Here is a 25,196-nt window from a genome sequence, read left to right as displayed (position 1 = left end):
AAGTACACATACTATATTTTAATGATTTTTTAAAAATTCATCCTTATCCCAAAGCATTTCAATACCCACCTAAATATGAGAATCTATTAGAGGTGTATCACTCTTTATGAATGAATTTCTGGATTCAAAGAATCAGATGTGATTATCCTTTTAAAAGCATTGTTGTCGGCCTTACCAAAAGATCCTCAAAAAAAATTCCTTTTACTTTAAAATATAATTTGAGTTCTAAAATATAATTTAATAACTTAAATTTACACGTCAAATTTTTAGAAGCATATATCTAAAGCCTTAGAGCAAGCAATACCTGCTACCTATTGAGTTAAGATCAAAACGTTACCTACACTTTTGACAATGTAGTTTACAATGCAAGAGAAACCAGTTAAAGAAAGATGCCAACACAAAAATAATTTCTGTCTAGCCTTATGCCCTGTTTAGAAATCCCACAGACCCTGGCCTCTTAATTAAAGACCCTTACTTCAGACACAATGATGTCCATCTGACGCCGCAATTTCCTTAGAGTGTTCATAAGTTGTTCAGGATCTTTATGTATTCCAACCCAGCAGCCATTAACAAAAATCTTGGTTGCACTGAAATACAAAACCAAAAGCGTTTTGCGTTTAGTCACTCTATATTAAGCTATAACCAAAGATTAATAATAGCTTTTTAAAAAATTACACCTATACATACTCAGCAATAGCTGCAGGAGAAATTTCTTCTAAATTTTCCATACTCCATTCTTCTAAAAATTCCAGAATTGGAGAAGGTTGAGATCCAACTGAAATATAAGCCATCAGGGCTAAATTCTTCACAAGTCCTACAGCATGGCCCTTAAAATGACAAACGAAGTATGAGTCACACTGCTTTAGCGTAAGTACCAAAATTATTTTCCATAGACACTTTTCCTTCAATTTGATTTCAGGATTTACTCCTACTTTCGAAGAACAAAATTATCTTAGTTCTAAGCCACACTACATGATACATAAAAACTCACTCTGAAAGTAATTACATCCTACATAATTATTGGCAGACTCTTTGTTCTGAACACAAATTTTAATCCATTACCTCTGGAGTCTCAGCAGGACACACCATTCCCCACAACGTATTATGCAACTGTCTTGGTTTTGCCAGCTTGCCATCTCTACCGATTGGAGAATTTAAACGACGCAGGTGAGAAAGAGTAGATGCAAACGTCAGGCGGTTTAACACCTACAACACAATGGCAAATCTTTAAAGTTGGGGCATTTCTGTAAAACTATCACATTTTTGGCAAATACTGGAATGAGGAAAAGTCATATTTTTACAGATAATCCACTGAGCGGCAAACTGACCCCATCCCTCCTTTCTCCATCTTTCCCTGGATAATCTTGTTCACCCCATAACTTCCGTAACTTAAACAGGAATGGTAAATATTTAATATACAGTTCTAACATACCACCATAAAACATAAATAATTTCTTTATGGTCTGTCTCCAACCACTAGGTCATTAGTTCCACAAGGGTGGGGATTTTTTGTTTTATTCTCTGTTGCATCCCAGTACCTAAAACAGTACTTGGCATACATCATGCACTCAGTAAGTGTTAAATGCTATCAGCTCACATTCCTTTGACCATAGCAGACATCACTAATCCATCCTGAGACCTCTAAATCCAACAAGGGGATTCAAAATTTACAGGATAGTAAGCAAGGTAATGCTTATAAGGTAACTTTTAGAGGCATACCGAGTAAGCAATACAAGCTCAATATGCCCAATAACAAATCACCATCTTCCCTAGCCCTACAACAACCCAAACCTCCTTCTTCTTCCTAAGTCTCCCTTCATGGTTGATGGCATCATCCTTCCCTTAATTTTCAAATCCAGAAATCTCAAAATAGTTTTGCCTCTGACTTCCTCATATCACACACCAATAAACATATCCTGTCAATTGTATTTTCAAATTTTCTCAGAAACCCAATCCCTCCATTCCCAATGTCTCAGAAATACACTGGCCCCTTACCTCTTACCTATACTACTGCCAACACCTCACAAGTCCCCCCAATGTCCCCTCCGATCAATCCCCCTCAGTTACAGATTAAAACACAGACATGTTCACATCTCTCACCCATTTACACAATTTTAAAACAGCTCCCCACCTACTAGAGAGGAGCATGACATTAAAGTTCTTCTCAACAAAGTTCCAAACGACCTTCTCCTACCAGTCTCCCAAACTCCTAAACTCATTAACACTGCCAAACACCCTGTCACCTCCACACCTTTGTCCATGCTATTGCCACAGAATGAAATGCACTTCCCCATTCTACTGTGCTGGCTGAAATGTTACCACCTCTACAAAAGCCACCTGACCCACTTCCAGGAAGAACTGTTCTCTTTTCTGTACTTTATGGACTTCTCTTTTTTTCAGTATATTTTTTATTGATTTCAGAGAGGAAGTGAGAGGAAGAGAGACTGAAACATCAATGATAAGAGAGAATCACTGACCAGAAACCCCCTACACTGGGGACCGACCTGCAACCCTGGCACACACCCTGACCCGGAACTGAACCATGACCCCCTGGTTCATAGGTCAACATCCAACCACCAAGCCACACTTAGCTAATCAATCACAAAGTCTTACAAAATGCACTTCCTAAACATTTCTCACATTTGTCTCCATCTACAAGTTAGTCTAGTCAAGGCCCTAGTTATTTCTCACTAAGCCTGTTGCAACAATCTTCCTGCCACCAAGGGTAACCTTCTCAAATCTTTTCTCCACACTGCCAATTACTGGGACTCTACCTAAAAATCAAAAAGTAAACATATCAACTATCCCTTCAATGAGCTATTCCCAGCTCCCCTCTCCAACACCATCTTCCTAATTCTCCCACTTTGAGTTGAAAGTCTTAGACTGCTCTAGCTCCTCCTACATACACTCTTTCCTTTCTCCATCCCTTTCTTCAGGGTATCAAGAAATTTTCTCCCAGTTTCCTGTGAGCCACTGGTTCTCCACTTCTCCCAGGCTTGGACTATTTCCCAATTACCAAGATTCAGCTGGGTGTTACTTTCCAGAGAAAGACTTTTCACCCTCTCAAGCTGCATTAAGTGCTTTTCTGCAGCATTCCCAGAGTGGTTGTGCACATCCTTCATTAAAATACTTACTGTACCATGTTGTAACTATCTGTTTACATCTACCTATGAGTACAGATGGTAAATTGCTGCAGATCAGAAATCATGTTTTACTCATCTGTGCAACTTCCGTGTGTTGCACAGTGCCTGGCTCATCAACAGTTCCAATAACCATCCACTGAACTGAACTGCAACTCACTAGTGCAGCCCCCAGCCTAGTGAGCTGTGTACAGATGACTCTGTCTCCTCTGATAGATGGTGAGCTCCTTGAGAGCTAGAATAGCATCTCATTCATGGTTGTGAATCCAGCATCACAAACACCAAGTATACTCAATAAAACCTCACTAAATTAAAAGGAACTAGAAATTTAACTTTGCTATTGGAAAGCTTCCCAGAATTTCTCAGAGCCTCTGGGTTTCTAGGAATCAAGCACTTGAAGTTGGTGTTTGAATGCCAAATTAACCAGGTGATACAGGCTAGTTAAAAAAAAAAAAAAAAAAAGGCAGAGGCCAAGATCTAAAAGAAAAAATTCCATAAAGCTAGACATATACATATAGATTTTCAAACTTCTATGAAAAACAAATAGGAAAAAATTAAAGTGCCCTGTGAAACATTCCCCCATAATTCCATCTAAGAGTAGCTATTGCAGTCCCTGTACATACGACCAGCCAACAAAGAAATCAGTGTTAGAAATCAGTGTTAGCTGAAACAGGTTTGGCTCAGTGGATAGAGCGTCGGCCTGCGGACTGAAAGGTCCCAGGTTCAATTCCGGTCAAGGGCATGTACCCGGGTTGCGGACACATCCCCAGAGGGAGATGTGCAGGAGGCAGCTGATTGATGTTTCTCTCTCATCGATGTTTCTGACTCTCTATCTCTCTCCCTTCCTCTCTGTGAAAAATCAATAAAATATATTTTTAAAAAAAAAGAAATCAGTGTTATATTTTCCTCAACTTCTAATATGAAGCTTTTAAGACATAAAAATTTCATTAACATGGACTATCTCACCTTCCAAATGGCTACTCTAATTAACTGTTTTGATGCATGCCAAAACTTTAAGTCTCTATTAGTAACAGTAGAAGCTAATTTAAGAAAAATTTCTGGGGGAATAAGGGTGGGCTAGAAGGGGTCAGTGGGGAAAAAAGGGGGACATATGTAATACTTTTAATGATAAAGGTTTAAAAAAGAAGAAAAATTTCATTTTCATAATTCAAGTTTCCAATGCTCTTACATCTGACCAAGTGTGGGGGGAAAAGCAAGATAATTTATATTCAACGAATGAAAGTATTTGCTAGTCCCATAACATTTTGCAATCAGGCCTGTAATCACAGTCGACATCTTTACCTGAGATACTCCAGCTCTGGCTTGATGAGCTTTCTTTTGGTCACCCCAGTTTCCAGTAGCTAAAGAGTATTTTAGGCCATCAGATATAATCCTTGTTTTAATTGCCAACTCCAAGTTAAAATCCTTTCCTCGATCAATAAACTTCTGTGCATAGATCCGTATTTCTTTAAGCAAATTCTTAAACATGCTGCCAAATAAAATGGTACTGTTTTAAACATGTGAAGGTCTACAGCATACATTCTCAACAGGGACAATATTGCCCATAAGGAGACAAAAAGTGGTTGGTCAAGGGCGCGCACGTACAGTGCGATTGAAACTTCATGGCCCATGCGCAGAAGTCAGTATTTTGTGGAAGAGCCATGCTCAAGGGGCCAAAGAGCCGCATGTGGCTCGCGAGCCGCAGTTTGCCGGCCACTGGTCTAGAGAGAGAGGTGTTATTACTCTTTTTAATGTATAAATTATAGATGTACATACAGAACATAAGCATGTATGGGGAGAGCCATTGTGGGGCCAAGTGTCAAGAGGTTCTTTAGCGGGATGATAACAAAAAATTTGAAAAATACTAATCTGCAATACACTAAATAACAGAACATGTATAAAACATTGCTAACATCTTATTTTTATTAAACGGTCAACATATCTTATTTTTAAAATAACTTGTTTCTAATTATAAAAATGTATGTTCATTATGGCAAGTATAAAAACATTTAAAATAAAATAGAAATCACATATGACCCCAATACTGTGAGACAACCACTGCTAATATTTTGATAGAGTCCCTTCAGCTTTTGTGTTTTTATAAAATACAAAACAGGAGTAACAAAAGTCCTAATATCAGCCTTCAAAAATTAAAGCAGTACTATTCAGCTTTTTCAAATGCCTTGCAAAACTACCAGAGGAATAGAGAAAATGTAATAAGCGAGGACTATAATAAATGGTACTCACAAACTTAAAATTCTTAGACATGAAGAAAAACTAAATCTGGGCAAGGGGCAAAGAGAACATAGTTAACTTCACATGCACCCAATATGAATGATAGTTTAGCACTTCCACGTACAATGCCAATCAAAGTGAAAACTCTCTACTTTTAATAATGTCATCTTATAATTCCTTACCCTCTAAATAAGAATGCAAGTAGTGGTCCAGCAAGATCCAATCTTTTGTTTCCATAGTGATCTCTGTCATCTAATTCTCTTCTACCCAAAGCTGCCTGAAGTACCCTATGCACCATATACCTTTAACAAAAAACAAAAAGAAAAGGTGAGAAAAAGAAAACACATGGTTTTGGGATTTTTAAAAAATTTATTTATAAAAACATCATGTTTGACATTTTGGGCTTTAGGGAAAGCTTCATCTCAAATACATATTTTGCAAAGAACTTAAAACAATGAAATTTAACATACCCCAAGAAATAAGCTTTTTTGGTCTCACAAAAATCACTGACACCAACGTGAGGAAGCATTTCTTTCTGTAAGACTTCTTTTGCATATTTAATTCTTTTCTCTTTAGTGACACCAGGCTTTGCCCCTCTTGAGCCAATAAAATTTAGTGCAACATTCTGTTCTTGGATGACAAAAGCTTCATCGAGAGAAGGTTTAACCTATCAGATAATTTAAATAAGTTACTTTAAAATTCACACTTTCACCTCAAAAATAAGTTATCTGTCAATTCATAAGATGTTAACTATCCCGATGAACCTAATTGATTATGCAAATATTTTTAGAAAATCAAGGAATAAAAAAATCTTAGACCTTGAAGACACTTTAGATATCTAGATCTCTAACAAAATCCATTAATCAGCACTTTCCAGAAAAATACAAATAATTCCATTATAAAAATAGTGTTTATTTTTAATATTTTAATAAGTAATGGCAAAACAAGCTCCTTCCAAATATCTAAAATCAATTTAGAGTAGTTTAATAGTCAAATCAAAATTTACTAACCTAAAATTAAATGGGCCAGATTGGTTTTACACCTTGGCTTATAAGGGCCCAGCCAGTATGTTTCAGTGGTTGAGTACAGACCCATAAACCAAGAGGAAACCAATTTGATTCCTGGTCAGGGCACATGCCTGGGCTGGGGGCTCAGTCCCCAGTAGGGGGCATGTAGGCAGAGTCAATTGAAGATGTTTCTCTTTCATCAGTGTTTCTCTCTCTCTATCCCCCTCCCTTTCTCTCTGAAATCAATAAAAATATGTTTAAAAAACAAAACAAAAAATTGGTTTAAGAGGTTTTTATCCTACAAATAAAACCACTCAGTTTTTTGTAAAAGATAATACTTTAAAGACACATTCTTAGGGAGACCTACATTCCACACCTCTGGTATCTGAGCAGCCAAGTAATAAGTTTCCTCATCTACAAAGAGACTAGATAAAATAACATCTAAATTTCACTCTAGTTCTAACATTCTTAAGTTCCAATTTTACACAACAATGAGCATGAGAAATGAGGGGTAACATTTCATAACTTTGACCCCTGTAAATACATTTTAAACCCTATCACATATACTGACATGCCTTTCCTGCCTTTGACTTCCTATGCCTAATTATCACTGATTCACAAGTTTAAGCATCCAAATTCCAATTACAGAATCAGAGATCAGAAAAAGGTCAGGTAAACCAGTCAAAGTGAGGCCACAGTATGGTAAACGAAAATGATCTTTTTAAAGGAAATTGTCGTTCTTATGAAACTGTTTTCTTTTTTTTTTTAATATATTTTATTGATTTTTTTACAGAGAGGAAGGGAGAGAGATAGAGAGCTAGAAACATCGATGAGAGAGAAACATCGATCAGCCGCCTCCTGCACACTTCCCACTGGGGATGTGCCTGCAACCAAGGTACATGCCCTTGATCGGAATCGAACCCGGGACCTTTCAGTCTGCAGGCCGATGCTCCATCCACTGAGCCAAACCGGCCATGGCTGAAACTGTTTTCTTAAGGTTAATATGGATTTGGAAAAAGATATTAACGGTAACAATGGATTTTCAGAAGAAGAAATTATTAAACACTTTTGCACAGTGAATGCTTGACTCACAGACTTGTAAAATTTGACTTAAGCATCATAGGAGCTATAGGAACAAACAGTTTTTTCAAAAAGAATATATATAAAACAAATTAGGACTTTCACTTTACTAAGAAAATTCCAGTTTGAATACTGTCTGAATCCAATTTGAATCATTTGGGATGCCTTTTGGATAAAAGATAACATGTATTATCTTTTCTTTTAAACACTTAAATACTTATAAATTAAGTATTTAAATTTTTTTAAAAAGCAGCCCTGGCCAGTTTTTCTCAGTGGTTAGAGTGTGGGTTGCAGGTTCTATCTTGGGCCCCACTCAGGGTGCAATGTAATTGATGTCTCTTTCTCCCACCCTCCGCTTTCCCTTCCCTTCCTTTCACTCTCTTAAAAAAAAAAAAAATCAATGAAAAAATATTCTCAAATGAAGATTAACATAATAAACAAATAAAATAATCAAATAAAATTTAAAGCATACTACTGGTAAAAGCTTAAAGTCAAATCTAACCAGAACTCATTTTTCTCACATAACTTATCAATAAATAAATGCAATGTAATAATTACAATGTAATCCTACTCCACTTTCTAACTTAGTGACCAATGCTTAGTCTGTATTTTACCTTATTTCTCTGTAGTCTTAAAGTCTCTGAACAATTCAGATAAATTTAAGACCATCAACTACTATTTATTGAGACAAAGATTATTAATGGAAAAGACTGATAAGGAAATTAATCTTTACCTAGAGTCAAAGAACCTTCCCACAAAAATTGTAACTTTACAGTTAGAGGAACCTAACAGACACCACACTGCAGAGTTAACATTACAAATAATGGGACAAAATGACAACGTGTGACTCCTGATGCAATATCCTGGGAAGCGCACAATATTATTTCTGTATTTTTCCTGCCAAAAAAATTGCATAAATTGAATCAAATCGTGAGGAAATATCAAAAAAAAAAAAAAGAGAGGAAAAAAAACTGAGGGAAATTCTACAAAATAAATGGCCTAACATCTCCAAAAATTTCAATGTTATGAAACACTGAGAAAAAGATGAGGAGAAAAGACAAAACAACATGGATTACATGATCCTATACTGAATTCTGAACGAGAAAATAAAATGCCATTAAGAACATTATCGGAACAACTGGCAAAAACCTGAAGGTCTGTGGGTTACGAGAACTGTGCCTATGTTAAATTCCTGATTTAATAATCGTACTTTGATCATGTAAGTGAATGTCTTGGTTCTTAGAACATATACACTGAGGCATTTAGGAGTAAAAGAGCATGATCCATGAAATAACTATCGTATGTTCTAGGAAAAAATAATATGTATATAAAGAGAATGCTAGCCCTAACCAATTTGGCTCAGTGGATAGAGCCTCAGCATGCGGACTCAAGGGTCCCAGGTTCGATTCCGGTCAAGGGCATGTACCTTGGTTGCGGGCACATCCCCAGTGGGAGGTGTGCAGGAGGCGGCTGATCGATGTTTCTAACTCTCTATCCCTCTCCCTTCTTCTCTGTAAAAAATCAATAAAATATATTTTTTTTAAAAAAAAGAGAGAGAGAGAGAGAATGCTAAAGCAAATGTGCCAAAGGTAACAACTGGTGAATCTGGGTTAAGAGTATATAGGAGTTCTTTGCAGGTTTCTGTAAGTTTGAAATTACTTCAAAATAAAAAGTTAAAATTTAACAGTAAATAGCATGAGATCTGTGACAAGTAAACTGCTCTTCAGAGTGGCTTTCTGCTTGTTTTAAGATTAGCAACAGCCCTGGCCAATGTGGCTCAGTTGGCTGGAGAGTCATCCTGTACATCAAAAGGTCTCAGGTTCCATCCCTGGTCGGGATGCATGCAGGAGGCAACCAATCAATGTTTTGCTGTCACAAGGGTATTTCTCACTCTCTGTCCTCTCTCTTGGGTGAGGATTGAAAAAAAAAAAAAAAGTTTAGCAACAGTCAGTAACTTTAAACCTCTTATAAAACACTATGAATATATTTTGCTTATACATTACCATTTCCATCATCTCTGGATCTTCAAAATCATAAATAATATGCTCTAAAATATCTCTGTCAGACACAAAACCTAATGCTCTGAACACAATAATAATGGGAACTTCTTGCTTGATATATGGTAGAGTTGCCACAATGCGCTGACCAATAGCACTCTTTTTTGCACCCTAGAAAAAATAACATTAGAGAATGAGTATACAGAGATCACAGCCATAGAAAAGTATCTGTGAGAACCATTTTACATATATGCTCATCACTGTATGTATTTCAAAAGAAGCATGCTTCTTATACTCTGAGGAATGGCTGCTTTTCAAAGACACTGGAACAGATTCACTGATTTTATGGACAGGTTGGTCATTTAGACCTGAAAAAACTTCCATTCTCTGCTATCTGCCTGCCAAGATTTCCTCAGAATTACCCAATACTGTGTCTGGAAATGACTTTTGGCTGCAAAAGAACATGAACCTTGACCCCTCACCCTCTCCATCCGCCAAGAAAACAAATAAAAACAAAACATATCTGGAAGAAACAGAGAAGGGCTCAAAAAGAGAGACTATGAAAAAAAAGAGAGGGAGAGAGAGAGAATATGGACAAATTTTGAAAAAGCTAAGCACAGAATGAAAAATAAGTATTAGCTCAGAGCTGGTCTGTGTGGTATCTTCTTGTTTGAATTAATAAACAGCCTCTTTCACAAGCTTTATATTTTCCCATTTCTTTCTCACTTTAATTGCACACACATACAGTAATGAAATAAAAGTTACTAGCCTACACTGGTATACAACCATGTGGCTTCTCAATTTTAATCATATTTCTTCCCTTCAGTATCAAATTCAACCCCCCCTAGGCCTTAAAACCCTATGTTATCCCTCTAATAACAGTTTCTGTTGTCTTCCTCCTACTTCAGGCCTCCTTCCTTAGAAACCTTATCCCTTCTCATGGGTGTCCAGTAACAAATGATACCCAAATCTTCATCTTGATCTTTTTCCTGTACCCTCAGTCCTCGTATCTACAACTACCATTTGGCTATTTCTATCAATTATTTCCATTTAACCCATTATTTGTTTCATCATAGATTTTTTCTCAAAATAAGCAAAACATTAAGAAATAATGCCTACATCATGCACCTCAACCCCAAAAAATATTTTGTCTAAAAATGAACTCAATAGGGTCTCTCTAAAAATCAATTCTTGAAAGTTATTCTATCTAGAACCTCAGGATAGAAATCACAGAATCTTAAGTAATCCATCCTCATACTATAGCAAACCTGTCACTAAATCCAGACAATTTTCCTTTCTCTGCCTCTAATTAATTCATTTTGCCCATAGCTAACATGATAACTTCTCTAATATGTTGCGTTCATCTTTGCCCTCCATAACCAAGGCCAATACTTCTCAAAAATAAATGCACATCACAACCACCTGGGGATCTTTTCTGGGGGCCCCATTCCACCACCATTTAATCAAAACCTCTTCAATTAACACATTCTATTTAACTTCAGGCAGTTAAAACTCTCTAATCTTCAAGTTTTTAATCTTTGTAAGACTTATAAAAAGTGAAATTAGACTCTGCAAAACTATTTGTAAGAGCATAGGACTGGACACCTAAATATCTACCATAAGATAGTTTAAAAATTATGCTACACCTGCATATGGAATATCACAGCTCAAAAAGAATGATCAAGCACTGATCTAAACATGTTTTTTTCAAAGGATAACAGCAAAGTGTATGTGGTATGCTCCCACTTGTATTTTTTGCATTAAGACTGTTGCTGAACTGACTCATAAAAAATTATCAAAAGCAGCTACCTCTGAGGAAGAGATCTGGGGGGTCAAAGACTACTTTTATAGTATATCCTTTCTTGTGCTTCTGGAACTATTTGAACATGCATGTATGACTTATTCAAAAAAACTTTAATAAAAAATGCTCATTGCATATTAGCATAACCAATGGACACAGACACTGGGGCTGTGGAGGCTTACCCAAGGTGGGAATGGCTGGGGTCAACTGGGGAAAAAGGAGACATATGTAAAACTTTAGACAAAAAAAAAAAAAAAAAAAAAAAAAATTTTAAATGCACATGAGCCCCAGACAGCTTGGCTCATTGAATAGAGCGTCCGCCTGCGGACAGAAGGGTCCCAGGTTCGATTTCAGTAAAGGGCGCATGCCCAGTTTGCAGTCTCATCCCCAATAGGGGGCGTGCAGGACACAGCCGATCAATGATTCTCTCTCATCACGGATGTTCTCTCTCTCTCTCCCTCTCCCTTCCTCTCTGAAATCAATAAAAATATATATTTTTAAATGTACATGAAATTAAATAGAGGTAATTACAACTACTTTCCAAGATAGTCATAAAGATTAAATCAAGCAATCTGGAAAACATAATTGACACAGCAAATATTCAAGAAATGCTAGCTATTATTAGATTACATTATTTTAAGTAACATGCCTATGATAGGCAGCTTCTAAGATAGTGCCTGACGATCCCTGCCCACTACTATTATTGCCTGTGCAATTCCCTCCCATTCAGTACGAGGCTGAGGGTACTGACTTGCATCCAACACAATGAGGATATTGCTTCCAAGATTATTTTATAAAAGACTGTGATTTTCCCCTTGTTTGTACACTCTATGGCTCTTCTTAATTACTCTCTCTGATGAAACAAGCTGCCATGCTGTCAGCTGCTGCATAGAGAGAACCCATGGGGCAAGAAACTGAGACAGGCTTCCAACCAAAAGCCAGCAAGGACTGAGACTCTCAGTTCAAAAGCCCATGGTGAACTGAATGCTGTCACCAACCACGTGACTGAACCTTAAGATGACTGCAGTCCAGGAAAACACAATGATTGCAGCCTTGTGAGAGATGTTCAACTAGAGGACCCAGCTAAGCCACACCAAGTCTGGACTTATAGAAACTATGAAATGATATATGTTGCTATTGGAGTAATCTTACAGAGCAACCTACACTAATAAAATAGAAACATGCAAATTGGTGTCACTCTGCTACGCCCACCAGCCAATCAGGATGAGTATGCAAATTAATCCAACAAAGATGGTGGTTAATTTGCACATGCAGACGCAGAGGGAAGACTGAAGACAACTGAGGACTGAAGCGGCTTGGATTCTCTGCTGCATCTGGAGCGGAAAAGCCAAGTCTCGCTGCTGCAGCCCGAGCAGAGAAGCCAAGTCTTCCTGCAGCCCGAGCAGAGAAGCCTTGGCTTATCTGCTGCGGTCGGACCAAAGGCCTGGGTCCGGGTGCCAGAGGAAAACCAGTGCCGGCAGCCAGAGGAAGCTAGGCCTTTTGTGCAAATCTTTGTGCAACGGGCCTCAAGTAAGTAAATAAAACAATGCCTATCATGTAACACTTATAATATGTTCAGGAAAAACTTTCTGACTAAGAATGCAGTCTGATAAACTACAAAAAGGAATTAACTCAAACATCATATCCCAGTCCATACCTGTCCTCCTCTTGCCAGCATGCTAACCCAAATAGTACTGGTGGGTCGGGAAGAATTCTCCAAACATGATCTGCACTCTCCTGTGTAGGCATATTTAGAATCCTTTTTGGCAAAAACATAGACTGTGTTCGTTGCCATTTTTTCTTGTGCAATTAGAACCTATATAGACAATAAAAAAAGTTACAGCCATAAAACCCACAAGGTCCTTGAAAAAGAAAGAAGAGTGAAATCAGTATCTTAATTTAATTTGGTTATATAGGCTCACTGAAACATCAATTCTTAAACTTTCCAAATTCCATTTTGTATAAATGCTTCATAGAAACCTGCAAGCCCAAACAACAGACCATATAGGACATGTTATATAATACAGCTAAATAAAATTTTGCTTCGCCCAGTCGGTGTGTCTCAGTGGTTGAGCGTCAGCCCATGAACTAGGAGGTCAGGGTTCGATTCCCGGTCAGGGTACATGCCCGGTTTATGGGCTCAATCCCAAGTAGGGAGTGTGCAGGAGAGCACTAATCAATGATTCTCTCTCACCATTGATGTTTCTGTCTCTCCCTCTCTCTTCCTCTCTATCTGAAATCAATATATATATATATATATATATATATATATATATATATATATATATTAAATAAAATAAATGTTTGGTTTAACTGTCACCCACCCTAAAAATTTCAAGTACCACTTCCAGATTATTCTGTGTAAAAGTTTACTTTTTAATTCCAACTTTCAAATTTTAATCATCGTTTTGTAAATTTTTTTTTAAATAATGCGACTAGCCCTGGCTGGATAGTTCAATTGGTTGGAAAATCACCCCAATACGCCAAGGTTGCGGATTCAATCCTGCTCAGTCAGGGAACATATGAGAATCAATCAATGAATTTGTTGGAACAACAAATCAGTGTTTCTTTCTCTCTCCTTCCCTCCTTCCCTCACTGCCTCTCTCTCTCTAAAATCAATTTTTAAAAAAGTAATGCCACAATACCTTTTCTGATCCATTAATAATGAAATAGCCACCAGGATCCAAGGGGCATTCATTTAACTCACAAAGATCACGATCTGTTAAGCCATTCAATACGCAATAAGTTGAACGCAACATAATTGGAATTTTTCCTATACAAGTTTTCTGATACTGAGTCTGCAGTTGTTCTTCACCTTTTTTAATGACTGTTTTTGTTATATCAACATAAAGTGGAGCAGAATACCTTCAGAAATAAAAGGAAAACACAATTTAGTAATAGTGGGTATTTGCTAAAACTCTCAACTAGTTAAAATTACATTTTCTGAATTGTATTTCGCTACCAGTTGCTGGAAAAAAATCTTACGTGAGATTCCGTAGTCTGGCCTCATTTGGCATCAGTGGTGAAGGAGCACCATCTCTTTCCCAGTGAGTAGGCTTGGAGAGATAAATTTGTTCAAACTTCAGCAAATATCTTGGCTGAAATAAAACCAAAGAAACCACATAGAGGATAAATAATCTTTTTTCATAAAAGTTTTAATGATTCTTTTTCCATCGACATTAACATTTTGAGTAGAAAAGGCTCCAGAAACTGGCAAAATTAACCCACGGTACTAATAATTAGTACTAATATTGTACTAATACAGGGACTCTCTAAAGTCAACACCCATATTCCAAAGGTGTCACATTAATCGCTTTCTTAAGGCAGAAAAACAAAACAAGACTTAATATATCATAAGTAAATAAAGACTATGGACATATCATGTGCTCTAAGTTTATATCAAAAAACGAAAAAGTATTTGTATTCAAGATATATATAGTGTCATGTGCCCTGTCCTTAGGGTCAGAAGTACAAAGTTACCAGAAAAGAAAGAAAAGGTAAATTCATACAGTTAGAGCTGTCCTCCAATCAACTGAACACCAGAAAAAAGAATGCACCTAATTTAATTCTTAAACTTCCAAAAAATTCTAATTATTCTATGTGAAGGACCAGAACTAACTCTAGTTGGCTGTAGCTCATTCTACAGCAGAAAAAAAAAAAAGCTTTTCAATTAATTATATCCTTGCTCCCCAATAAAACAAGATCCATAAGAACTTCCAGAGATAAATGGATAATAAATTTCTCTCTCAATCAAATCTCAGAGGGGAAGATGGGACTAAAGAAACTACTTAAGGTAAATTATTGACATTCAAGTTTCCTAAAATGGAGTAGGTAAAGGGCAAAGAGAAACAGTGATGATAATGAACCAAAGGGAAGCCATCCATCTACTCCTTATTTCCACCATTACCCTAATATAGGACATTATTACTTTAAACCTAGGATATTCCAAGATTTTTACCTGCCTCTAACCTCTTCTTACCATTTCCAAAGTAATCTTTCTAAAATAATGCTATATTCACTTTACTTGACAATATTTCAACAATTCCCCATGACACCCAAAGACATCCAAAGCCTGGGACCACCTGGTTCCATCTTATTTTCCATAATCAAAAAACAGATCAAACAAGAAAAACCATACACTGACTGTGGTGGTCCCCATGCCATACCCAAGCCAAATACATCAAGCATTTTCTTGCTGAAATGCCTAAGTATCTTTTCTCTACTAAAATAAATTCTACCCTGCCCTTTGTGGTCAGCTTAAGTCTCTCCATCTTTTCCACCAAGTTCTGGTACCCCAGCCTCAGAGATCTTTTTCTCCAAAAGTACTTATGGTATTAGCACTTTGAATATGCTATGTTACATTGTTCTCTCTCTTGTTTTGCAAAGACAATAAAGAAAAAATGCCTGGCCACCATGGTTCAGTGGTTGAGCGTCCACCTATGAACCAGAAGGTTGAAGTTCGATTTCCAGTCAAGGCACACGCCCAGGTTATGGGTTCAATCCCTGGTGTGGAACGTGTAGGAGGCAGCTGATCAATGATTCTCTCTCATCACTGATGTTTCTATCTCTCTCTCCCTTTCCTTTCCTCTCTGAAATCAATAAAATATATTTAAAAAATAAAGAAAAATGTCATAAGTATAAAAAAGGCATTTTATGCTTATTTTTCCAGCACATTGCTAGAAGAGACTATTATTTTTAATAGAAAGTCTTTACAGCATCTCCAACTAGAATGAGAATAATGTATCAGCCACTAGGGACTAACTACAGAAAAGACTAAAAATAATAACCCCTCCCTCCCTCAGTGTACCTCTGTATCTGAGGCTCTCCCTGTCTCACTTTGTTTCTCAGATTTACCTGTATTTCGAGGCCTTTCACACTGTATCTCTACCACTGGAAAACTACAGATAGTCATTATTTTAGATTATATACTTCCTTACAATCATTCATGTAAAACCAGAGTATTAAAATTGTACCCTTGCTATGATTTTAACAATGCCAAAAATATGCATGTGTCAACAAAGACTAAGGAACTTAGAAAAAATAAAATAGCTAATATGTTTAAGTGATTTTCCTTTATTATCTCTTATACTATTATAACAGTGATGGCAAACCTTTTGAGCTCGGCGTGTCAGCATTTTGAAAAACCCTAACTTATCTCTGGCGCCGTGTCACATATAAAAAAATTTTGATATTTGCAACCATAGTAAAACAAGGATTTATATTTTTTACGTTTATTTTATATATTTAAATGCCATTTAACAAAGAAAAATCGACCAAAAAACTGAGTTCACGTGTCACCTCTGACACGCGTGTCATAGGTTCGCCATCACTGTACTATGACGTATTTCATTCAATAAATAATCAAAAGAAAAAGTCCTGCAAATACATTTTTCTTTAATAATTCCTTATATTGTGAAAGAAAAAAGTAGGTTTTTGTGAAGAAATATGACTATTTCTGGCTTCATCTTATTTCTGAATTCCTTTTTCCCAACTATCAAATACCTACTATTTGATAAAGATTGGGGTTTGGGGATTCTAGTTGACCCTTGAACACCCACGCCCCACTCCATGCAGTTAAAAATACACTTATAACTTTTGACTCCCCGAAAGTTAACTACTAATAGCCTACTGTTGACTGGAAGCATTACCAATAACACAATATTCTTACAATAAAGCTAGGAAAAAGAAAATGTTAAGGAAGAGAAAATACACTTAGAGTACTGCACTGTACTTACCAATACTGTAAGTTTACATTGTTTGTGTAGAAGAAAGAAACCCATGTATTTCATCAATCCATGCAGTTCAAATCCGTGTTCAAAGGTCAACTATACTTGCAAAAATGCATCTCTCCACTTATAAGAATAAATCAGGAACTGATTGAAGATGCTATAAGTACTCTGCTAAAAACACCAACTAACTTTTTATTAGCCTTCAAGGCAGGTGAGAGAACTGAAATTTCAAATCAATAGTCCTCCTTTACTTATGTTACTTTATTAGAATAACTATCTTACCGGTTCTTCAACTTCTCCACTAGCATGCTGAGCTTCAGCTTGTAGGTCTATAGGTGGAGCATCTTCCACAATTCTTTGAACAGACATCTGAATAAACTCATCAAAAGAGTCCAGCTGTTGTCTGACCAAGCCTTTCTCATCAAAATAGGAACTAGGAAAATATTTGAGTCCATAATTAGTCACAACACAGTAAGTGATGTTTTCTAGTATATTTCCCCATTTTCATTAAAATTAAATTCAACAAACAATTACTAAATACCAACCATTATATGCCCATCACTACAAAAGATACTATGAAGTATCAAAAAAAGGGGTGAGACTATGAAAACTGTCTTTGAGAACGTGTTAAGTTTGTGTGAACAAGACTTATACTATGAGTAAAATAATTAAAGCACAACATAAGGGGAGGATGGGAGAGGGTTGGGAGAAGTTAATGGGGGAAAAAGGAACATCTATGTAATACTTTCAACAATAAAGATTAAAAGAAAGAAAAAAAGGCACAACATAAGAATTATAATGGAATAAAGAACTACTCTCATCGTTGTTTCTAACCCTCTCCCTTCTTCTCTCTATAAAAATCACTATTAACATATTTTAAGAAAATAAAAATAAAGAACTATAAGAGAGCACTAATTTACAAATGTCCTTTGTAGGTAAATTTCATCCAAACTCTTGGAAACATTTCTTGAAAAAAATGTCAGGACAAAAACTAAAAAAAAAAAAAAAATCCAGTCAAAGATAAAAATAAGAGCTCTAATTTGAATAAGAGAAAAGATATCAATGACTAAAATATGGGATGTATTAAGCATTTCAATTTCCGGTTAAAGATTATTAGTTCTATTTTGAATATGTTAAAGGTGAGATGACGATAAGTCATTCAAGTGAAAATACTCAGCAAATGAATGAAGATTAAAAGATGGAGCATGGGTAAGAGATCAGTGCTAGTAGTGTAGATACAGGAATCACACAGTCAAGCCCTAAAGGATGGAGAATCTACAAGAGCAGACATTGTTTATAAGGAATAGACACTTGTTCATGTGAGGGATGGGGAAAGAGATATATAAAAAGAACAAGTAGATACAAGTGCAAGCGGAATCTCACTCCTCACCATCACCTAGCTGGTTTGGTTAGTGGATAGAACGTCAGCCTGCGGACCAAAGAGTCCCAGGTTCGATTCCAGTCAAGGGCATGTACACCTTGGTTGCAGGCTCCTCCCTGGCCTGGTCCCTGGTCAGGGCTCATGCAGGAGGCAACCAATCAATGTATTTCTCTCACATGAATGTTTCTCTGTCTTTCCCTCTACCACTCTCTCTAAAATTCAATAGAAAAATATCCTCAGGTGAGGATTTAAAAAATAAATAAAATAAATAAAAATAAACTATTCTTTAAAAAATGTAAAAATCGAATCATTTATTTTGTAACAAATATTAAATGCAGTGACTATTCACAATAGTGTTTTATCCTTGAGCAATCTACCACATATGTTGAAAACAATTCTTTTTCATCTAAAATCAAAATATTCTTTGAATATAGGCATATCCCACAGAACGCCTACCTGGTTTTTGTTACCTAGTAGAAAAGACTCTTGGTGTTTAATATCCAAATATTATAGAAAATCCTAATGTCTCAATACAAATTATTTATAGCCTCTGTTTAATAGGAAAAACATATACTGACATCTCAAAAACTCAAAACATTTTTAACAATGTTGAAAAAAGGTTCAGTTATATTCCAAATATAACTGGCAAAAATGTCAGAAGCCTGTGTTCTTTGAAAAGGGAGAAAGTGTCAACCAAAAGATGTGCATCCTGGAGCAGATGGGGATCAAAGAGACTCATACAAAGCAACTGTCAGTCTGATGACAGCAGAGTTGTAGCATTTTACATCCTAACAGAGCAGGATGTTACCTTATTACTTAGAATTTTGTTTTCTCTGGATGGTGTTGCTCAATGGTTGAGTGTGGACCTGTGAACCAGGAGGTCACTGGTTCGATTCCCAGCCAGGGCACATGCCCAGGTTGTGGGCTTAATCCCTAGTGTGGGGTGTGCAGGAGGCAGCCAATCAATGATTCTCTCTCATCATTAATGTTTCTCTCTCTCCCTTCCTTTCTGAAATCAACAAAGATATATATATATATATATATATATATATATATATATATATATATATATACACACACACACACACACACATACACTAGAGGCCCAGTGGACAAAATTTGTGCATGGGAGGGGGGGCGTTTCCTCAGCCCACCTGCACCCTCTCCAATCTGGAATCCCTCTCGCAATCCGGGACCCTTGGCTCCTAACCACTCGCCTGCCTGCCTGCCTGATCACTCCTAACCACTCTGCCTGCCTGCCTGATCGCTCCTAACTACTTGCCTGCCTACCTGATTACTCCTAACCACTGGCCTGCCTACCTGATTGCCCCTAACCACTGGGCTGCCTGTCTGATCACCACAACCACTTTGCCTACCTGCCTGCTTGCCCCTAACTGCTCACTTGCCTGCCTGATCGTCCCTAACTGCCTCTGCCTTGGCCCCTGCATCTGTGGCTTCATCCAGAAGGATGGCCGGAAGGATGTCCAGAAGGTCATTTGGCTGTCCAGTCTAATTAGTATACTACGCTTTTATTATTATAGATTTTTTTTAAGTTAGTTTTCTTATCTATATGTAAGGTTTCTTCCCGAGTTTCATTACATTTTAATTACACTTAAATTAGGGGAATTTGGGTTGAAATACAACCTATTGTAGCTCTATCCATTTAAAATAAAGAAAAAACAAAGGAAATAAAATTAATATCATCAATAATTAAACAAATAGGCATCATGTGCCTAATATAGTACTTCCAGAGCAGAGCATCACTGCTGCCAAAAGCAATCACCCAAATCCAATTAACGGAACTATCACACAAATCTCAAACTATGGGGCATTCTAAAAAGTAACTGGCCAGGCCCAGCCAGTGTGGTTCAGTGGTCAAGCGTCAAGCCATGAACCAGGAGGTCACAGTTGGATTCCTGGTCAGGGCACATGCCCTGGTTGCAAGCTCAATGCCCAGTGGGGGGGTGTACAGGAGGCAGTTGATCAATGATTCTCTCTCATAATTGATGTTTCTATCTCTCTCTATCTCTCCCTTCCTCTAAAATAAATCAATAAAAACATATTTAAATGAATGAATAAATAAATAAATGGGAAATAATAACTGGCCTATATTTCTCAAAAATGTAAAGGTAAAAAAAAATGAGAAAGACTGTTTTAGATTATAGGAGATAAAATAAGTCATGAAAAACAAACACAATATGTTATCCTAGGTTATAGCCAGAATCAGAAAAAAAATTATTTTGCTATAAACAACATTAGTTAGACAAATGGCAAAATTTGGGTAAGGTCTGCAGATTAAATAAGATTATTATATTAATACTAATTTCCTGATTTTGATGATTTATGTAAAAGAATGTTCCTACGTCTGCAACTTATTATCAAATGTTTCAGAAAACAATATGGAGAGAGACAAAAAAAAAAGGCAAAGAAAATATAGTATAAGGTTAACATTTAGGTGAAGTATATACATGAATTCATTGTGTAACTTTTCTGTAAGTACAAAATACTTAAAGTTAGCCAAAACCGGTTTGGCTCAGTGGATAGAGCGTCGCCCTGCGGACTGAAGGGTCCCAGGTTCGGTTCCGGTCAGGGGCATGTACCTGGGTTGCGGGCAAATCCCCAGTAGGAGATGTGCGGGAGGCAGCTGATCGATGTTTCTCTCTCATCGATGTTTCTAACTCTCTATCTCTCTCCCTTCCTCTCTGTAAAAAATCAATAAAATATATTTTAAAAAAAATACTTAAAGTTAAATGAAAGAAAGAAAGAAAGAAAGAAAGAAAGAAAGAAAGAAAGAAAGAAAGAAAGAAAGAAAGAAAGAAAGAAAGAAAGAAAGAGAAAGAAACTGCTCTCATGTAGCACATTGATACAGAACAGCTAATTTTCAAGAACTGAATAAGTAGGAAATCCCTTTATTGGTTATAGTGCCTTTTAGAGCTTATTCAGTTTAGCCTTAAAAGTTACCTGATTACAATCCAGCATGCTTCTTGCCACAAATCTGGGGTGATTTCATCATCATCCTCATCATATTGCATATCTGCAAGAAACAAAAATATTGTACTCATCTGGAATAAAAATGCTACTAATCAACATCTTGCTGCAAAGATGTTATCTGCTAAATAAAAAGTAATACTTTTGTCCAGCCAGTGTGGCTCAGTGGTTGTGTCAACTTATGAACCAGGAGGTTACGGTTTGATTCCCAGTCAGGGCACATGCCCAGATTGCGGGCTCAATCCCCAGTGGGGGGGCACGCAGGACGCAACCAATCAATGATTCTCTCTCATCACTGATGTTTCTATCTCTCGCCCTTCCTCTCTGACATCAATAAAAAAAAAACACCACATATTTTTTTAAAAAGCAATCCTTTACTTCGGTCTTCTAAAATTTCAATTACATTGCATAAATTGTAATGAATAACACACATGGGCAAACATCTATGTACACATAGGTGTACATCACACAGGTATTCACCCAATATACAAAGAGGCCTCATTACAAAGGTTCAGCATAAGTGTGTGAATCTGTAAGTTTCCCATCTTCCCATTCTATTCATTAATAGAATCTATGCAGGTAACTAGGAGCAAGCTCATAGTCCTCAGAGACTGGGGTCAAAGATGAAGGTGCAGAGACAGAAAAGGGTTCCAGTAGTTGAGCAATAGCTTAAGGTGGGGTGGTCCATCACAGAAACATTTCACACATGTACAGGTATGACAAACTGTACTTTCCAAAGGCGGCCACAACCATATCTTCCATTTCACAAGCTTTCTATAAAAAGATACAGGGGTCTATATTTCCTTCCCTTTATATATATATGTGTATATATATATATATATATATATATATATATATATTCTTTTTTTTTTTTTATTGATTTCAGAGAGGAAGGGAAAGATAGTAACATCAGTGATGTGAGAGAATCACTGATCAGCCGCCTCATGCACATCCCCTACTGGGTATGGAGCCCACCATAAGGGTATGTGCCCCGATTGGGAATCGAACAATGACCTCCTAGTTCATAGGTCAACAGTCAACCACCAACCACACCAGCTATGTTTCCTTCCTTTGAATCTGGGCAGGTTCTTTACTCTCCCAAAACTAAGACAGTGCAGCTAAAGCGACGTTATGTGACTTTAGAAACTAGGTCAGAAAGACAGTGTTGTTCCGCCTTGTTTGCTGAAACACTTTCTTCTGGAGCCCTAACTGCCATTAAGTCCTAGTACTCTAAAACTGTATACTGTGAGTAAGCCCAAATCATGTGGAGAGGCTACTTGATTTGGGCATCATTACGGATGCTCCAGTCAGCACTTCAAGTCCTTCAGTCCTTTTAAGTTAAGTGCCAGACACATGAGCAAACACTCCAGATCATCCAGCCCCCAGCTGTCAACACCCAGCCTTTGAATCTTCCCAGGTGAACTACTGACATGGAGCAGACAAGTCATTCCTACTATGCTCTACCCAAATTCCTGGCCACTTAACTCCATAAACATATTAATTTTTAGGCAGCCAAATGTTGGGTTAATTATACAGCAATTATAATTTGAACAGGGCACTTGAAAAATCAGTGTGCACTGATCCTCTAACATAACTCTCATCGTCTTATGTTAAAGAATAAGTGTACTGCATTTTTTTTTATATATTCTGAGTTCTGGATTAAAAATTAAATACATATCTAAAATAAAGTTATTTAATAAATTCTTAAATAGACTATAATTACTGATCCCTATGGTACACATGGGGAAGTGGGTAAGAAAAAGGTATCTAGCCCTAGCCAGTTTGGCTCAGTGGATGCAGGGGTGGGCAAACTTTTTGACTCGAGGGCCACAATGGGTTCTTAAACTGGACCAGAGGGCCAGAACAAAAGCATGGATGGAGTGTTTGTGTGAACTAATATAAATTCAAAGTAAACATCATTACATAAAAGGGTACGGTCTTTTATTTCAATAGTTTTATTCATTTCAAACGGGCCGGATTCGGTCCGCGGGCCATAGTTTGCCCACGGCTGGCATAGAGTGTCAGTCTGCGGACTGAAGGGTCCTGGGCTCAATTCCGGTAAACGGCACATGCTGGGTTGTGGGCTAGATCCCCAGAATGGGGAGCGTGCAGGAGGCAGTGGATCAATGATTCTCTCTAATCATTGATATTTCTATCTCTCTCTCCTCCCCTCTCTGAAGTCAATAAAAATTTCCTTTTTTAAAAAAATAATGGAGCCCTAGCCAGTTTGCTCAGTAGACAGAGCGTCAGCCCGCATACTGAAGGATCCTGGGTTCGATTTTGGTCAAGGGCCCATGCCCAGCTTGCAGGCTCGATCCCCAGTAGGGAGTGTGCAGGAAGCAGCCAGTCAGTGGCTCTCTCTCATCATTGATGTTTCTATCTCTCTCTTCCTCCCTTCCTCTCTGAAATCAATAAAAATATATTTTAAAATATAAAAAATAATCGAGGGACAGTAGCTACCTGCTGTGAGGGAGGTTCACACTGAAAGGTGGTGGACAAGAAAGAGACCGGACACTTTTATATTTTCTGGCTTGCGAGACACAAGAATATATTACCTACTCAAATAAGAAAGCTAAAAAGTCTTTTCTGGATTTCTTTTCCACTGAGATAGAAGTTAAGAAAGGAGAACGCCGTAATAATAATAAATTTCTAGACTCAGATATAAATGAGACAAACGTTTAATCAGTAGAGTTTAAGCTTTGTCTTTCTATTTTCTCCATGAAGTAGCGGAGGGAATAAGAAGAAATGTGAGGAGTGGCCACAGCATTGGGAGGCAGAAGAAAACAAAGTTTGAAATAGTAGCTGTGGAGAATGGAAGAGGGAGTATTAGAAATTCCCATGAAAACACACCAGACATGACGAATATATGTGAAAAGAAAAAACAAAGCCAAAACCGGTTTGGCTCAGTGGATAGAGCATTGGCCTGCGGACTGAAGGGTCCCAGGTTCGGGCATGTACCTGGGTTGCGGGCACATCCTCAGTAGGAGATGTGCAGGAGGCAGCTGATCGATGTTTCTCTCTCATCGATGTTTCTAACTCTCTATCCCTCACCCTTCCTCTCTGTAAGAAATCAATAAAATATATTTAAAAAAAAAAAAAAGGAAAAAACAAAGACATATGGCCCAGTTAGCTGTGTCATTTTTGTGGAAAGAGGAAATTTAAAGGCCATCTTTTAAGACAAATTACTTAGACACATGACAGCATGAAGGAATGCCAAACTAGACCCCCCTCCTCCCACTCCCACCCCGACCCTCCACACACACTATGCACCCCCACCCCCCAGAGCACAGGTTGTCTGGAACAGATTGACGCTCAAAAATTCAACTACTGTATTCAATTAACCCATTAACTCTGGCCTTAAGGGAAATTTTAAAGAGAGCCCTTTCCTGCAAACAAAGTCAAAACGGATTTTGACTTTATGGTTCTGCTCGCTATTTCAATACGAGAAAGTAATATGTGTGATTCATCAAGAAGCAAGCAGTGAAAAAACAAGCGTCGCCCTGACCGGGAATATTAACGCTACATTCCCTGCACCCTCTGCCTCTGGCAATCCCGGCTTCGTTCCCGACCCGACCCAGGGTAAGAGGGAAACAAGACCAGGGACACTTGTGTGGCCGGCTTGGGGGGACTCTGCAAATCCTCAATTCGCCCAGCTCCCCACGTTTCCCCCTTAGATGGGTCTCCCCGGTCACCTACCCTTGTCTGCGTCATACATCGTGGCAAATTGTTGGGGTCCAGACCCAGCAGGTCCAGGGGTTCCCAAAGGTGTGGACGGAGTCGGCGAAGAAGGAATGACACGGAGACAGCGTTCAGCTGATCAGCAGCCTACCCAGGTTCT

At 37.6% G+C, this 25,196-nt stretch overlaps 1 protein-coding gene across 1 annotated transcript in view; it reads right to left on the bottom strand.

The window, feature by feature from the left end:
• The window catches only part of LOC118669188 (DNA-directed RNA polymerase II subunit RPB2-like), a 37,449-nt gene extending 16,038 nt beyond the window's left edge, over positions 1–21,411 (bottom strand). Inside the window, exons 1-12 of the mRNA XM_036335103.1 lie at positions 21,332–21,411; positions 17,272–17,422; positions 14,246–14,358; positions 13,906–14,125; positions 12,918–13,076; positions 9,466–9,630; positions 5,846–6,042; positions 5,558–5,677; positions 4,443–4,629; positions 1,063–1,206; positions 688–827; positions 476–587 (exon numbers count right to left, since the gene is read on the bottom strand). Of these exons, the coding sequence (XP_036190996.1) occupies positions 476–587; positions 688–827; positions 1,063–1,206; positions 4,443–4,629; positions 5,558–5,677; positions 5,846–6,042; positions 9,466–9,630; positions 12,918–13,076; positions 13,906–14,125; positions 14,246–14,358; positions 17,272–17,422; positions 21,332–21,402 (1,779 nt within the window). The 5' untranslated portion in view covers positions 21,403–21,411. The remainder of the gene's footprint in view (positions 1–475; positions 588–687; positions 828–1,062; positions 1,207–4,442; positions 4,630–5,557; positions 5,678–5,845; positions 6,043–9,465; positions 9,631–12,917; positions 13,077–13,905; positions 14,126–14,245; positions 14,359–17,271; positions 17,423–21,331) is intronic.
• Positions 21,412–25,196: the final 3,785 nt, after the last annotated feature.

The sequence above is a fragment of the Myotis myotis genome, unplaced genomic scaffold (genome assembly GCF_014108235.1).
Source record: "Myotis myotis isolate mMyoMyo1 unplaced genomic scaffold, mMyoMyo1.p scaffold_m19_p_1, whole genome shotgun sequence".
NCBI classification, from domain to species: Eukaryota; Metazoa; Chordata; class Mammalia; order Chiroptera; family Vespertilionidae; genus Myotis; species Myotis myotis.
The sequence above is the reverse complement of the archived record's forward strand: the minus strand, read 5'-3'. Positions and strand labels throughout refer to the sequence as shown.